This window comes from Sebastes umbrosus, chromosome 1 (assembly GCF_015220745.1).
Source record: "Sebastes umbrosus isolate fSebUmb1 chromosome 1, fSebUmb1.pri, whole genome shotgun sequence".
In the NCBI taxonomy this organism is placed as follows: Eukaryota; Metazoa; Chordata; class Actinopteri; order Perciformes; family Sebastidae; genus Sebastes; species Sebastes umbrosus.
In genome coordinates, this window is record NC_051269.1 from 28,538,515 (window position 1) to 28,553,948 (window position 15,434).

The following is a 15,434-nucleotide window of genomic DNA, read 5'->3' on the forward strand; positions in this document are numbered from 1 at the left end:
AGAACAGGTGGGCTTTGTGGCGGGACTGGAATAGGGGGAAGGAATCAGACTGTCACTACTACAGTTATGGTGATGTTAGGTTAGGGCCCTAAAGCTTTTTGAAGATTATAAAATTGCATGTTATAGTGACCTCAATATCATCCAAAACAACCAAAACAAATGTGTTTAAAATGTTGATATTTCTTATATGTTTTATACAGCTAAAACAGCCTGGGGTCAAATTGACCCCAAAGAACACCGATGCGTACAGCATGTGTACAGGACATTGAAAACATAACATCATGTTAATTTTATGTTTACCCAGTTGTCCCCATTAAATTAGGAAAAGTCATTAAATATGAAGCAAAAAAATGATGTCAATCATTTATTTTTCAGCCGTTAAACATTGAATGGGGTCAAATTGACCCCAAAGATAATAGGAGGGTTAAGATGCCATACTTCTGCTCCACTACATTTCAAAGTGAAATACATGTACTGCACTTCACTCTCTTTACTCCACTTCTTTTAGGCAATCTGATGGATGCAGTTACATTACACATTTTTATGATGAATAATAAAATATGATTCATGGTTAGAGTTTGAACTGGTTAGTGTCAGTGTTATTATGTAGAATATAATTTTCTCCAGCCGAAATGCAAACTGCAGGTGTGAAGGTCGTTAATGGTAACAAAGTGGGCACACGGATCACTATATATACTGTAACAACCAGCAGTAGTATTAGGAGAAGAATAAATAATCAATGTGGATCAGGTATCAGAAGTTCTAAGTCGCGGGCAACAGAGGTGATACAAGACACGGATGACAGTTATGTTTGAAAGGTAAAGATACAGATTTATTCTCTCATATTTCAAAGGTATTAGCATCCAAAAGAGAAAAAAACAAACAAAACAAAACAAAACAAAACTCTTTCCCTTGTAAATATCACTTATTTTCTTTCTTTCAGGTTTAATCAAATCAGGAATACACCCGTCAAGTAAGTATCGGTTTTATTTACGTTTTTCTATTTTATTTCTAGTTGGAATGCTAATTAAGCTTAATGTTATTAGTCAGGCACTCATTAAGTTATTTATTTCTATTTTGTCTTATTATGGTTTTATGAGTCCTGTTTTATGATGCCTTTAAGTCTACAGGTGATTGCACTGTTAGGAAAAAATATGAACAGTTAAAAATAATGGAGCTCTGCTACGGAGAGATAAAAATATCTCTGACGATAATCTTAACTTATGAGACTCTGTGACCATAGCCTGCATATAAAGATGGACGACATGGTCAAAACATCTGGATTGCCCCCTGGTGGCTCGCTACAGTATAGGTCATAAATCCCGCCCCCTCCATGCTAGCGTAGATGCGCCAAATTAAAAAGTAAAATCAATTTTTTTGCTTCAAAGCCCGGCGCTTATCCTGCGGGCTTGGTGTGAGTACATCCAAGTAAGAAACACACAGGCATCGTAACTTCAGCGAGAGATACATCACTTTTGGGTGTGCAGACTTTCTAATTACGTATTTTCACAGTCTTATTCTCCAACAGTTTTACGACCATCTGCGAGTTTCATGACTGTTGTTACATGTAAATACACATTCAAAAGCCTTCTCTTCTGTCATTGCACTACCATCCCTTGCATAACCGTAATTATAAAACCATGAGTCAGAGTCGGTGTTTGGCCAAAGCATGATTACTTAAGAAAAATGTAACTTAATTACCAGTAAATAATGCTAATATTAAAAGTAATCACGAGCCCCTCAGTCATAAAGGTTACATGGTTTTTACTGCAAAATATAATTTTTTATTACAGAACCGGCTCATGTTGTTAACCAGCGCCTAAAATACCATTTGGAACATCTTTTATTACGTAACATTGATCAGCTTCAGCGTTGTTTAAATCACAACTTCTTCTTCTTCTACTTTATAGCCACCATAATGTCATGCAGTTGTATTTATATTGTATACATTTATTCAGAGAGAGAGACATATCAAAATTGCATTTGACTTTATTATTTATTTATTTATTATTTTTATTATTATTATTATATATATACACACACATATATATAAACATATATATACTGTATATATACACAAATATAGAGTACATATATATATATGCCTGAGCACCAGGAGAAACCCCTTGCTGAAATATGATTGATTGAAAAACATATTTGGGGTTTAGAGTGTCCAATTAGCCTACAAGGCATATCTTTGGATATTGTGGGAGGAAACCTGAGCACCAGGAGAAAACCCACGCAGACACAGGCAGAATATACAAACTCTACACAGTGGGAGGAAACCTGAGCACCAGGAGAAAACCCACGCAGACACAGGCAGAATATACAAACTCTACACAGCCGGACAGCTGTTGGTGTCTGTATGAGGCTACAGTGCTAATCACTTAGTCACTATGTCACCCCAAAAGTCAAAGGGATAGTTTGGGTGTTTTGAAGTGGGGTTGTATGAGGTCTTCCATCCACTGTAAGTATCACACCTACTATGGATAAGTACGTCATACAAGCACAAGTACCCCACTTCAAATCACCCAAACTATCGGCGGTCGAGAAAGGAAGATGAAGTAGATGAGGAGGGTGATCGGGGTGGAGGGTGGGTGGAGATGTAGAAGGTGACGGGGCGGCGAGGGAGGTCGAGAAAGGAATATGAAGTAGATGGGGACGAAGGTTGGGGTGGAGGAAAGCCGGAGAGGTTAAGGAGAGAGGAAGAGGGAGTGTCTGATATTGAACCTGAGCTGTCAGCCTCCTCTACCTGACAGTCACTCTTTTTCTTTCTGAACATCCGGCGAAAACAACCCTTCTTCTTCTTCTCCGGCTCCTTTTTTCCCACCACCTCTTCCTGCTGTGTTCCCTGTTTAACCTCAGCTTCCTGCTCCTCCTCTTTCTTTTCCACCTTCTTCTCGAGCATTTTGCTTTTCATCTTCTGTAATGATGTCCTTCGATCCTCGGTCCCCCTGTGAGAAAAGAGTCCTTTCATCTTCTTCTTCATGTCCAGACAGATATCCTCCAGGAGCGTCTTCTCCTCATTCATCTGTTGGACTCTGATCAGCCAGCTCTGGTTACTCTGCTCAAGGTCCGCATTGAACTTGTCCTGAAGGTTCTTGTTGTCATCCAGCATCTTACTGATTTTGTTCATGTAGAACTGGTCTTTGTCACCCATGACCTGATAGAACTTGACATTCTGTTCCCTGTATTTTAACTCCCAGGATACCTCGCGGTCTTCAAGTTCATTTTTTTTGTGCATCAGCTTTTCTCTAGTCTCAGTAAGCCTCTGAGAGAGATCCGCCTTCTGCTCGCTGAGATCTAGGATTTCAGTGTCCTTTTGGTCGATCTTTTGCTCCAACTGGCTCACCTTCCCCTGGAGTTCAGCCTGGAGTTCAGCCTGTAGTTCCCTGTCTTTCTCAAAGAGGTCACACTGGTCCCTGAGGTCCTTGTTTTCCTCCTCCAACAGTTGAACTTTCCCTTCCAAGTTCTGTTCTATCTCGGAAAGGTTTTCTGAGAGCTCCTTCAGAGCGTTGTATTTTGCCTCCGAGGCTTCTTGGTCCATTAGGAGTTCATCTATTTCGTCCGTCAGCTCCCAAGAGCTTGGTAACGTCAAAGCTTGTCCCATGCTGATGTAAATACTGCAGTCACCCTCGTCGACTGTTAATGTTCAACTGGTTACCAGTCAGCTAACAATATCAGCAAGTGTGTGAGAATCAAATGTGTTGGTGTATCCTTACGAATCGTACGTCAAAGGATGAAAACTTCAAAGCCAACATAGAAGGAAGGCTGATGACATCACATTCTCATGACATCACATTGTCATCACAATGTGATGACATTCCACTGTGATGTCATGAGAATGGGATGACATCACAATGTGATGAAATGACAGGTGGTGTCATAGGGAAATACATTCCATCCCCCTCACATCATCATCATCATCATCATCATCATCATCATCACACTGGGACCAGATTAAAAACAACATGTTGAGTGAAACATCAGCCTGTATTCTGCAAAATCTGAACTCTCATTTCAGCTCATAAAACCATTTTTGGAATAAAAACCAGTCATTTTAGGCAGTTCTTATCACGCTGATGTATGTTCAAGTGTTCATTTTTGTGATAAGTTTGCTTTTAATTAGTTATTTGATGCTATGAAAAGGGGGTGAGACATCATGATTGACAGCTGCTCTGAGTCAAGTAGTTGCGCAGCCGGAGGCTCAGCAATTGTGCGAGAGAGAAGGTTTAACTTTAACTTTCCATAACCGTCATGAGTCTGTGTAATAGAAGCTGTCAATTTGATAAGAAATGTAGTTATAGAGATATTATGGTTAGTTATTGTGTCTTTCTAGCCAAACAGCTACCACGGTGCTAACGTAGCAGCTAGGTGGCTCACGCTAACAAGCTGCGGCGGTGCTCGGCTCGTGATTGGTGTGTGGGCGGGACCTTGATACCGCGGCTCCAGCCCCCCGATCACTACTGCGCAGACTCTGGCTCCAAATGACGCCCAAATCCCGTATCCGAGTTATTTTGGCTTCACTTTTGTACAGTGGGAGGAAGTGGAGACACGTTGTCCATCTATATATACAGTCTATGAGTGTGACAGACAGCAGTTCATGCTGTCCCACACACCCCCATATCTGACCCAGGTCAATAGCGACAAACAAAAGATTATCCCGTCAGAACCATATAAAATAATCACATAAGTATTCTACACACTTTAAGTAAAGGGGTTTGACCACATTTTCCTGCACATGTTACTCACCTTCTAGTTCCTCCTTCTCATAGTGGATGTTCAGTACTGAACTGGTCCCTCCCTGGTCCACCACCACCTCCTCATCTGGCCTCTGATGGACACACACACAGAGACACACAACACATGTAAGTATAATGGAACTGTTCTTTTTAGTAATATTCAGTGCAGATGACACATTTCTTTACAATGCCTTTTGTCTCCAGCAGCCATATTTTTCTTATGGAAAAGTTCAACTTTGTAGAACACCTTGAGCCCTTCAAGATCAGGCCGTGAAAGGAAACCTGAAAAGGTCATTATGTCCCATTAAAGACAAACTCCTCACACCGTTACAGAGCCGCTAATTGACCAAACTGGCAAAAGCTTTTCAACAATGCGCATCAAATTCCAGACAGTCTATTCTCAGATCGTCTGGCACAGACACAGTGAGAAGGACAGGCAGGCGGCACGCACACACATCCATATAAACACACACACACACACATGCCAGAGGTAAACAAAGCATGAGTCAGTTGGAGAATGTGCTAGACTCTGATATCGAGGGGAAATCAAATCAAATTAGCAGAGAGCCCCATCCATCAGGGTTGTGGGCAGACTGCCGCAGGATGTTGCTGTGTTTTACTATCCCAGTGACGAGGCGTTCTCAGTGCTGTTTGCACGAGTGCATTGGCAAGCGTTACCCTTGGTCATGTATAGGTCCTATGATAATGAGGGAGGGCAGAGCGCTGCAGGAACCTGTACAGGGGCTCCTGAGGTCTGCGCTGCTGCAGTGTCTCCATTTGCACGATCTCTCCTCATCCCTCAAGTGAATGCAACAGTAAATCTTTCATTTCTAATCTCTGAAACCTCCCACATGCTGTTAAAGTCGGCGAGTGTGCACCACTGCACCAAAGTATAAATAAGTTCAACCAACCCCTTGTTTTCTGGCAGAAATGTAACCTTTGACACCGGTAGGGTGGTAGATGCTGGATGCTACATTACCCCTGTGAGCATAATATGTGAGCATAGTATGCTACCAATAAAATCAATAACTAAAATCTTTAAATAAATGCAAATGGTTGAGGGAGACACACACACAGACACACTGGTGTATAAATGCAGCTCTCTACATAATAGATGCTTCCGCCCACTCCATATGAACACATGATCTGTACGTACTGGATGTGTGTGAGGGTGGCGAATGAAGAATTGGTTGTTGCAACACATTCTAACGCCCAACTCGTCAAATACCGCCACATGGTTACTTGTGTTACTTTTGGACGGACTAGAGACGGTGTGTTAATATACGCTCATTACATGCATAGTACCCTTTCAAAATAAACTTACGTTTTCACAGGAAGTTAGGTTTAGGCAACACAAACACTTAGGGTGTAGGGTTAGGAAACGGTCGTGGTTGACGTTAACTTCACTGATTAGCGACTCACGTGACTGACGATATAGACGAGTCACGAGACTAAAGACTGACGTGACAAAATAAGTCAACGTTACTTTTAGTTTCACACGGAACACAAACACCGGTCTCCTGGTTGAAAGACTTGGGTTTTTTCACCCATCCACCACTGGCTCCGCCCTTAGCGGACTCTCGCTCATAATACTACGTCACTTGCTCTGAACGTCGAATAACGCCGAGGATAGTAGGCTTGTCGCAAAAGCTGGACTGGAGAGGCCAGACACACAGCCACCTGACGGTAAAGATCAAAGTAAGCGCGCTACACATATTGACCGTCATCTTTTCTTGCAAAATATCCGGTGTAATCGGTAGCATCGGCGTTGTCACAAGGGAAATTTTCCTCACCGTCACATCCCTAGCGGGTAGGTTTACACGGGAGTTAGTTGAAAGCCCGGTTCGTCGCATACTGTTGCTAAATGGTTCCTCCGTTTCCCGTCCAAGGGGCATTTACCAAATGGCGGTATTTAACGAGTTGGGATGAGAACAAGTTGGCTGTTACAGAAGATTGAAATATCTGGCATTTGGAAAAACTGACACCCACTCTCAAAAAAGGATTAACGGTGCAGAGTGTTGAACTGCTTGAAAAAAAGGAATCAATTTGGAAATGAAATATTTATGAGGACGAAATGAATAGAGACAGAGAAATGTCACAGAAGAGGAGTAACTGTTCAACAATGAAACTCACAGTGTGCATGTTAAATATATATGAGTGTGTGTGTGCTTGGGTGTTCATCAGAAGATGGATGTGTGAATGATGACAGCCCATTCAATAAGTCTGCCTTTCAGGGTGAAAACTGAGAGGCAAACTCTGAAGATCTACAGTCCCCGTCATGCAGACTTTTACTGTAATTGGTCAGTCTAATATCCAGCGAGCAGCGAACGCAGCGCGCACTGCGGCTCGGGCTCCTACATGATGGCCACAGAGGCAAAAATAATAGCAATTTGTCTTCCTGAAGTGCCGTTGGAGAGAGCTGAGACTTCGTATCAGTGGAGTAGAAATGAAAATGTCTTGTCTGTCAGAGCGGCATCCTCATTTATTCTGGTGGAAACAACATTATAGTTATGGGAAATATAAAACCATCTGTCCTGTTAATGAGAGTGATTGGTCCCTTTATTAAAGTTTCCCAGGACATAACACTACATTTGCACTAAAGTACCCTGTGTATGTATGAATGTGTGTGTATTACTGTAAGTGTGTGTATGGAGCCAGAGAGAGCAGTGATTCTTCTTACTTCTCCTGGGGAATGGCTGATAAAACACCACGCACAGTTTATTGACAAAAAAAAGCCAATTTGAATCATGCTGGTTTCCGCCTGCTGTTATGAAATGTGATAAATGGGTGTATGTGTTTGTGTGAGTATTATCTCTATTTAAGACTGTTTTCATCCCTTCAGCCTCACCATGCTGCAAAAAACTGAACATCTAAGCACATAAAACAAGATGGTGATAACAAAAAAATAATTAACATTCAAAACAGACAGATAAATGTCTTACCTGATTAGAAGCAAAAATTCAGATCCAAAAAGATTTCTGTGATGCGTTTTATACCCACTGCTCTAATATCAGCGCAGACGGCCACTTATAATTCACACAACAGTTTAAAACAGCTTCGGGATCCCAAAGTATCCACTTAACTCACAGGTGTGGCCTGGCGCTGCCTTCCTGCCTCCTTTCTCCAACACATCAGTGCTGTGGGATTTCTTTGTCTTTCCATGACTGAGCACTTCTTTATCCCAAGACAATTCTGTCCTTGTGAAGAATAAGGCCACTTAATTAAGAAGTCATGCTTGGGCCAAGCACCGACTGTGACTCATGGTTTTATAATTACGGTTATGCGAGGGATGGTAGTGCAGTGACAGAAGAAAAGGCTTTTGAATGTGTATTTACATGTAACAACAGTCATGAAACTCGCAGATGGTCGTAAAACTGTTGGAGAATAAGACTGTGAAAATACGTAATTAGAAAGTCTGCACACCCAAAAGTGACGTCTCTCTCGCTGAAGTTACGATGCCTGTGTGTTTTGTACTTGAATGTACTCACACCAAGCCCGCAGGAAGAACACCGGGCTTTAAAGCAAATTTTCGTAGTGGCCAAACGGTGGAATTACAACCTCCGTGTCCGTCACGTGATGCCATTGGGCCCAAAAATACTTTTTCCCATAGACCTACATTGGGAAAGAGACATCTGTAACTCAGCGGATAATTTCTTTTGAGGTAAATCAACTTCCCAGTATGAACACTTGAACAGCCCTTATTTAAATCATTAGGTCCTAAAAGTTGTAAAATGCACTAATAGCCAAATCCAGAGTTATTTCTCTTCCTCTGTACATGTGAATGAGACCCAGACCGAGGCTGGACCACGGGCTGGGAGGCGGAGTTAAAGGAAACGCTACTGCGCCTGCTCTATGGGCCCAATGGATGCTGAAGATCGCCGGATGATCCGGGTATTTTATCACTCGGCAATCGAGCCATTTTGGCTTCATGCACCACTGAGCAACTCTCATAGGAATGAACTGGAGCCCGCCTACAACGCTGTATCCAGTTCTCTTTATACTTCCATAACTCACACGAGCAACGGGTCTTGCTCATTCTTTTGCCTTCCAGCTGATAAAAAGGGTTGTGTCTAGAAAGTAACCCGCAAATTGTGAAAACTTAAAAAAACTCATGAGACTCGCTGCCCGATGACCCATCCTAACCGTAACCATTCACGGTCAATGCCTAACCTTAAACATCTTGCGAGAGTTTCGCAATTTGCGTGTTACCTTCTAGCCACGACCGATAAAAACACCAGGAGTCGCTGCATGAAACACATCAGGTTACATCATAACTTGAGATACCGTTACATTTGTGCGTGAAACATAGCAGTTACCGGTAACACTTCATTTTACAGGTCTGCAAATTTCCTGGTAATTAGGTGATAACGAGCAAGTAACCTTTTTGAAATTTTGAAATTTATTGAAAATTTCCTTTATTATAAACATTATTTAATAATGCTAAAATAGCATATAATCGTTGAAATAGGGCCCTTAGGCTTGAGAAGCAGTTGTGCGCTGCACAAAACTAATAGAAGACACATTGATTGAGGCACAAATCTCACCATTGTGTGACTTATTGTCTACACAAATGTAACCTGGTAGCTAATGTAATGATTCAGGGAGATTATTTTAAAGAAATTTCAAATTTGTTAATTATTATCTATTTACCAGCAGACTCGGAAATTCATCATATCAATTAACTTTGTATTCTTTTCCTGGAAATGTATTAAATAAATTACCAGCTATTGGGAAATAGCAGAATATAATTATTAAATAATGTTTCTAATAAAGTAATTTTTGATCAATTTTGAGGTAAATATTGGGGTAATTTGGCAGTAATTCCAAAGAAATTTCAAACAGGTTACTTGCTAATTATCACCTAATTACCATGAAATTTGCAGACCTTTAAAAATGAAGTGTTACCCAGTTTGCTAGCTAGCTAGTGTTGGTGACATATATTGTGCGAGACGAGAGATGTAGTTCACTGAGCGGTTTCACACAAAATTAAATGATATTACGACAAACTGTGAGATTCTTGACCTGCTAAATTATCTTCTAAATTGGCAAACATACAGTATGCGTAGTTCATGCCACAATACAAACAGGATCAAAAAAGGATTTGTCTCTCACCGTTGACTACATACATATTTTTCTCTGAAATAAGGTGCAATTTGGGACACTGGAAAGGGAGGGACTTTGCATTGAAAACAATCCTGCGCACAGCCTACAAAACCTCCACTGGGTGTATCTCCCTATTCTCACTTGTAACCCTGATACACACACACACACACTCAGAGAGACGGCGTTATCAGTCGGTGCAGCTGTGGCTGGTGAATTAGGGCCGCTATGCAGTGTGTGGGTTTGGGCTCAGGCTGGAGGCAGTCGGCTCCATTAGAACTGGAGCTTTACCAAACATATAGACGCACACAATAAAGAGAGGATGGATGAGAGAGAGAGAGACTCTAAAAGCTCTTTGTCCCAGAAAGGACGGCAGACCATCAGATCACCAATTAGTTTGGCTGCATTTGGCACACACACACACACACACACACACACACACACACGGAAAAAGGAAAGAAATCATCTCCAAAGGCTCATTCAATAACTATAACTACAGAGTGGGTGAAATTGTTTTCCAGAGAACGATATGACAGAAAAAACATCTGCTTTTAGGTCATCTTCTGTGGCCGACATCAGATCACACTACTGTATATCCATGTTGTGATTATATGATGTTCCTTCTCCTGAGTCTATGCTCTCCGTAACACAATATGACTCACAGCCTGTAGTCACAGTTCACCTTCTTCTTAATGGCAAATTCATGCAGGTATGTGTTTTTACAACAGGTTAATGGTTCCCCGTCATTCACAACTCACCTCCCTTGTGTCACATTATGTGCTTCAGCTAATTAAAAGCTCACATGGCACTTGAAGATTTGTTTGCTTGCTCTCTTCTGTGGGTGAGCTGAGCACATCTGTGACCCTAAAGCATGCACGTGTGCTTGATTTTCCACTGACAGGGCACATTATTTGTGTTTTGCTGCCTATTTCTATCTCCTGGCAACCGTCCCCCCTTTTTCTCCGCTCTTGTCCTCTAGCTTCGGATCAGTCACAGTGCTTGGGAAGGTTTATGACTCAAAAATAATTTTCCACACAGATTACTGCCACTGCACCATAGAGGCGGTCCACAGCTAGCCCCAAAATGGCTGCCTTGTCCTTGAGTTTCCGTCCTTTACAAGCATAACAGTGGTAAAAACCACCCATGGGAAACACACACTTGAGCTGCTTTGTGGCTGGATATGAGGAAAGAAGCACATGATAGTGCCAAACCTAATGACCTGAGGATACCTGAGGTCATGTGAAAAAAATAAACATTACAGCTTAAGAGCGTTGTATTCTAACTATTTAACATTTTGCTTTAGTTAGGTTTTGGTTTAGAGGCACGTAACAAGTATTTGCAGCCCAAAAGATTCAGTTTGGTCCTTCAAATTGTTCCACAGTAATAGGTAAATGATATAGGTTCAAAAGTCTGTCTTAAAACAATAATCAGGTGCCCATATGAGCATTGAAACTGTTTTTGCTTGCTGGATTAATTCCTCCCATACTGGTCATTAAACGATCCCTTCTAATGCACTTTCAATGTCATGAGGGACAAAATTTACAGTGCTCATTTTGTGTAAAATGGCTTCAAATCAGGTGGGTATCTTCCAAAGTTACAGTCTTTTTAGTATGAAATTCCCTCTTTGTGATTCTATAGACTGCGGCAGAGAAACAGTAACACAAAGAGGGAATTTCGTGCTAAAAATATTGTAACTTTGGGAGAAATCTATTGACTTCTAAAAGATCATATTCGCTTAAGATAAACTTTGGGATGTAATGGAACAGCCCCGTCACATGAAAAGGTGTATGAATGACACCATAATGCGCAAGGCAAAAAGCGTGCAATAAGAACGCCGTTTTTGCATTTGGCGTGTCATTCTAACACCATGGAGTCTGTACCGACAGCTATGTAAATGCATCCGCTCGCATTCTTTCCAGCTCAGAGCTAGTGACGTAGAATAAAAAGTGAGAAAGAGCGCTCATGGCGGCGCCGGGTGAGAAGGGAGGTGGATGGGTCCAACGAACACAGGACTTTCATGACCGGTGTGTTCGAGAGCGCTGTTTTGTTTTGTAAGTTACGTAAGTGAAATTTGTGACTGGTCTTTTTTGTGACTTTTGTGACATGTTTTCCTACTTATGTTATGTTGTTTCCATACGCACATTACTTAGTTTACATACTTATTTTAAGCCTAACCATGACGTTTTTCCTAAACCTTACTAAGTGGTTTGTTGCCTAAACCTAAATGAGTGGTTTTGTTGCCCCTTGCTGGTACTGCTACTTCATACACATGTGTAATATTCACACCTTGGCGAGGAAAAACTTAAAACTGCGCTATCTTTTGATGGACAAGCGGGTGTATTACATGCTTTGGCGTGAGACCGGGTTGGAATGTACATAAGGATTTTGTCCCCCATCACTTCCATTGGAAACATGTTAAGGATCTTTTAATGGTTAGTACAGTGGTCAACCTCCAGGTATGAGAAGTGAAGCCAATGCGGGAGTGACTTAAACTTGCATTCTTTCTAACAGCCAGCAGGGGGCGACTCCTCTGGTTGCAAAAAGAAGTCTGATTGTAAAGAAGTCTATGAGAAAATTACTCTACTTCTCACTTGATTTATTACCTCAGTAAACATTGTAAACATGAGTTTATGGTCTCAATCACTAGTTTCAAGTCTTCTTCAATACAGCATGATGTTCATTTAGTAAATTATGGTCCCATTTAGAGTCAAATAGACCATAAAGCAGGGTATGCTTTTAGGGCGTGCCTACCTCGGGATTGACAGGTCGCTACCATGGCGTTGTCCGGTCTGGGAGTTGTCCGTGTTTTCGTCTTACAGTTTTAACCCTTTCACAGTGTGTTTTTTTAGTTTATTAAAGTTAATTATAACCTTTTTGGTCACCTAGAAATGTCTTATTCAGGGTTCATTTGTACTTAGCTCCAATCAAAGAGTGATGTCGCGGTGACTACGTGAACAGGAGGAATGACAACAGCACGCAAAAACAGTTTCAATGTTTAAATCGGCACCTAATGTTTTAACTTACCTATCCTTGAAATGTTTTGTCTATGATGACACATTCTCACTCCATTGATCAAACACAAACTAATCCTCCTATGAATGCATGAAGACTTTAGGCGCTCTGATCTAATATCTCATCATGTAAAAGCCAAAAATAGAGAGATGCTATCACTCGCCTACGTTTAATAACTAAACAAAAACAAGATGAATTTTCTGGCAGGGCAGATTGTCCCAGAAAGATGTGAGACTCCCAGAGCAGAATAGGATACTGCAGTCGCACACAGTGTCCTACTTATGCTGCCGATAAACCTCCCATTGATGCAGAAAGTGACTGCGGACACTGTAAGTTAAGAATTACAACACCATATAAAGAAGAGAATTCATCATGCATCCTCAGACTGCTGCTTTATGACCACAAAACTTGTTTGTTTGTTTGTTAACATATTTTTTCCTGAGAGTTCATGACTTTGCTGCCTATCGAGGCTGTGTTGTCAGTGAGCAGTAAAAGCTCTTTTGTAATTCTTGCATTTCTCTGAGATAAAACAAGTTGTTCTTTTGGCAACAACTTCAGGCAAGATCAGAAGGTATTGTCAAAGTGCATCACAGTGAAACACATTGACCTGGTCATTGCCCTGAACAAATAGAGCATTAATGATTTGCATCCCAGTCTCCGGGCTGAGAGGGGCAATCAATGTGCTGCCAAAATGGCCTTTCACTCCATCAGGACAGTGAGGGAGCTGTGAGAGGAGCTCCAGAGGGACGCTGTGAAGAGGCCTGATACTCAGAGGGATAACCGACAAGACACATCACAGACGCTGACTAGTCTCTCATAAGAAAGACGCAGAAATTATTCCTATATCATTGTTGTCAAGTTCATCAAGGGAGATTTTCACTCTGTATGAATATAATAACTACATCAGCAGTGCAAGACAGTGAATGGTTCTGTAGATTAGTAAAAGTACACCCATGATTCAGCAGCACAGCGTGGGCTTTCGAATCATTCGAGATGTCTGTCACTGCTGACTCAAGAGAAATGTTCAACAAGTGTTCCGTTAGAGGGAAAGAGATCATCGTAACGGTCAGTTGAGACAAAGTCCGCTACTCTTCTTTATCGTGCTTGTGTGCCACTCCAACACTAACCCCCGCACCCCCCTCTCTGGAAGCTGACCCCTCGCTCCTCCCTTCCCAGAAGCACCCTGAACTGACAGCAGGGACGCAGATCCTGACTCCGACAACAGTTGGGCCTGTCACTTCCAGACTAGGCTTCGTGTCTGAGAGCCGGGGTTGGCGCTCGGCGCCAGAGCCACAGGCTACCGCTGCCCCTTCATGGCATTGCACCACCGCTAATCTGCTGCGGAGACACATGTGACGGTGCTTCGCTCAGAGGAGGGGTTAACATGAATGGATGAAAGGGAGAGGTAATGGTGAGAGAGCGGATAGGATGAAAGAGGTGGTTGTTTTGACTGCTTCAGCCCACGGGTAGCATGAGTCATACACACCTTTTTCAATGCCACACATACAGATCTGCCTCTCCACAGCCCTCTCTGTCTCTAATTGTTTTCTTTACAGAAAGATAACTGCAGCCTTAGTTGATTTTGTGATGACATAATAAAAACTGCAAATTTGGGAATTTCACCTTACAAAATATGTTATCAAATTGAGACCATAAAGGGTCAAAAAACGAAGACTAAAGGGACCAAATTATGTGTCTGGATGAGTCTCTGGTCATATAATACCTAAAAGCACTCATGTGAAATGCAACTGGACCTGCTGTTTGAAAACTTTTTTTTTTACTCATATCAGTTCTACTGACAGTTGGGTATACTGGTAGGGGATACTGGCGGGGAGTATAAATCTCTGTGGATCTTTCACTCTAAACAAACAAAACAATTCTCATTAAAAGGTGGGTCCATTAGTTTTGGGTTGAATGTTTTAGCATCAAAATGCTATTTTCCCAAGCTTTTCTAAAAACTTCTCCCACATGAACGGACGTAGGTTACTGCATGATGACGCTGCTACACATATACAGTATATACTGTATATATATACATGGCGATCTTCATGCTCCCTGTTCAGAGAAGCAGACAGGAGTACTGGCACGGAAACTAAGCAATGTACTGCTGTGTGGACGCCACTTTAGTTCAGATCTGAAAGTCACACAATAACACAAACAAAGTAACCGATCGATGCAGCGGTAGACCAGCAACTCCCGTGTTCTGGTAAGGTCAAATTACTGCTTTTGCGAATGTAGTCTGGTTGCTTTGAAGACAGAGATATAACATCTTCAGTTCCCAGTCAGAAAGGGCTGTCTGTTGGTAGGGTAAAGTGGTGAAAATATTCTACATATAGTTTACACTTATACTGATATTGATTTTTTTAGGTGGCTAAATGATGTTTTTCTGCTGCTCCCATCCAAAGTCGCTTCACCTCGCCTTCAGACATCCCTTTCCGACGGGGAACTGAAGTCTTTCTTCAAAGCCACCAAAAAAAAAGTAATTTTACCTCACAGGACACAGGAGTACAATCAACACGTTCTCATCCCAACTCCTCATATAGGCTACTGACGCTTTGTCCGACCCCTCGGCGTCACTTT

The 15,434-nt window shown here is 41.8% G+C and overlaps 1 protein-coding gene and 1 long non-coding RNA gene across 4 annotated transcripts in view; one reads left to right on the forward strand and one right to left on the reverse strand.

Moving 5' to 3' along the window:
• Positions 1-15,434, reverse strand: part of slc4a8 (solute carrier family 4 member 8) — a 48,693-nt gene that overhangs the window by 27,673 nt on the left and 5,586 nt on the right. For all 3 annotated transcript variants that reach the window (XM_037773337.1, XM_037773332.1, XM_037773324.1), the window contains exon 2: positions 4,753-4,834. In XM_037773337.1, the coding sequence (XP_037629265.1) occupies positions 4,753-4,834 (82 nt within the window). The remainder of the gene's footprint in view (positions 1-4,752; positions 4,835-15,434) is intronic.
• On the forward strand, positions 4,748-5,072 carry LOC119490131. Its single transcript, XR_005207336.1, has 2 exons — positions 4,748-4,868; positions 4,947-5,072. It is a non-coding gene; the product is annotated as an uncharacterized LOC119490131 (long non-coding RNA).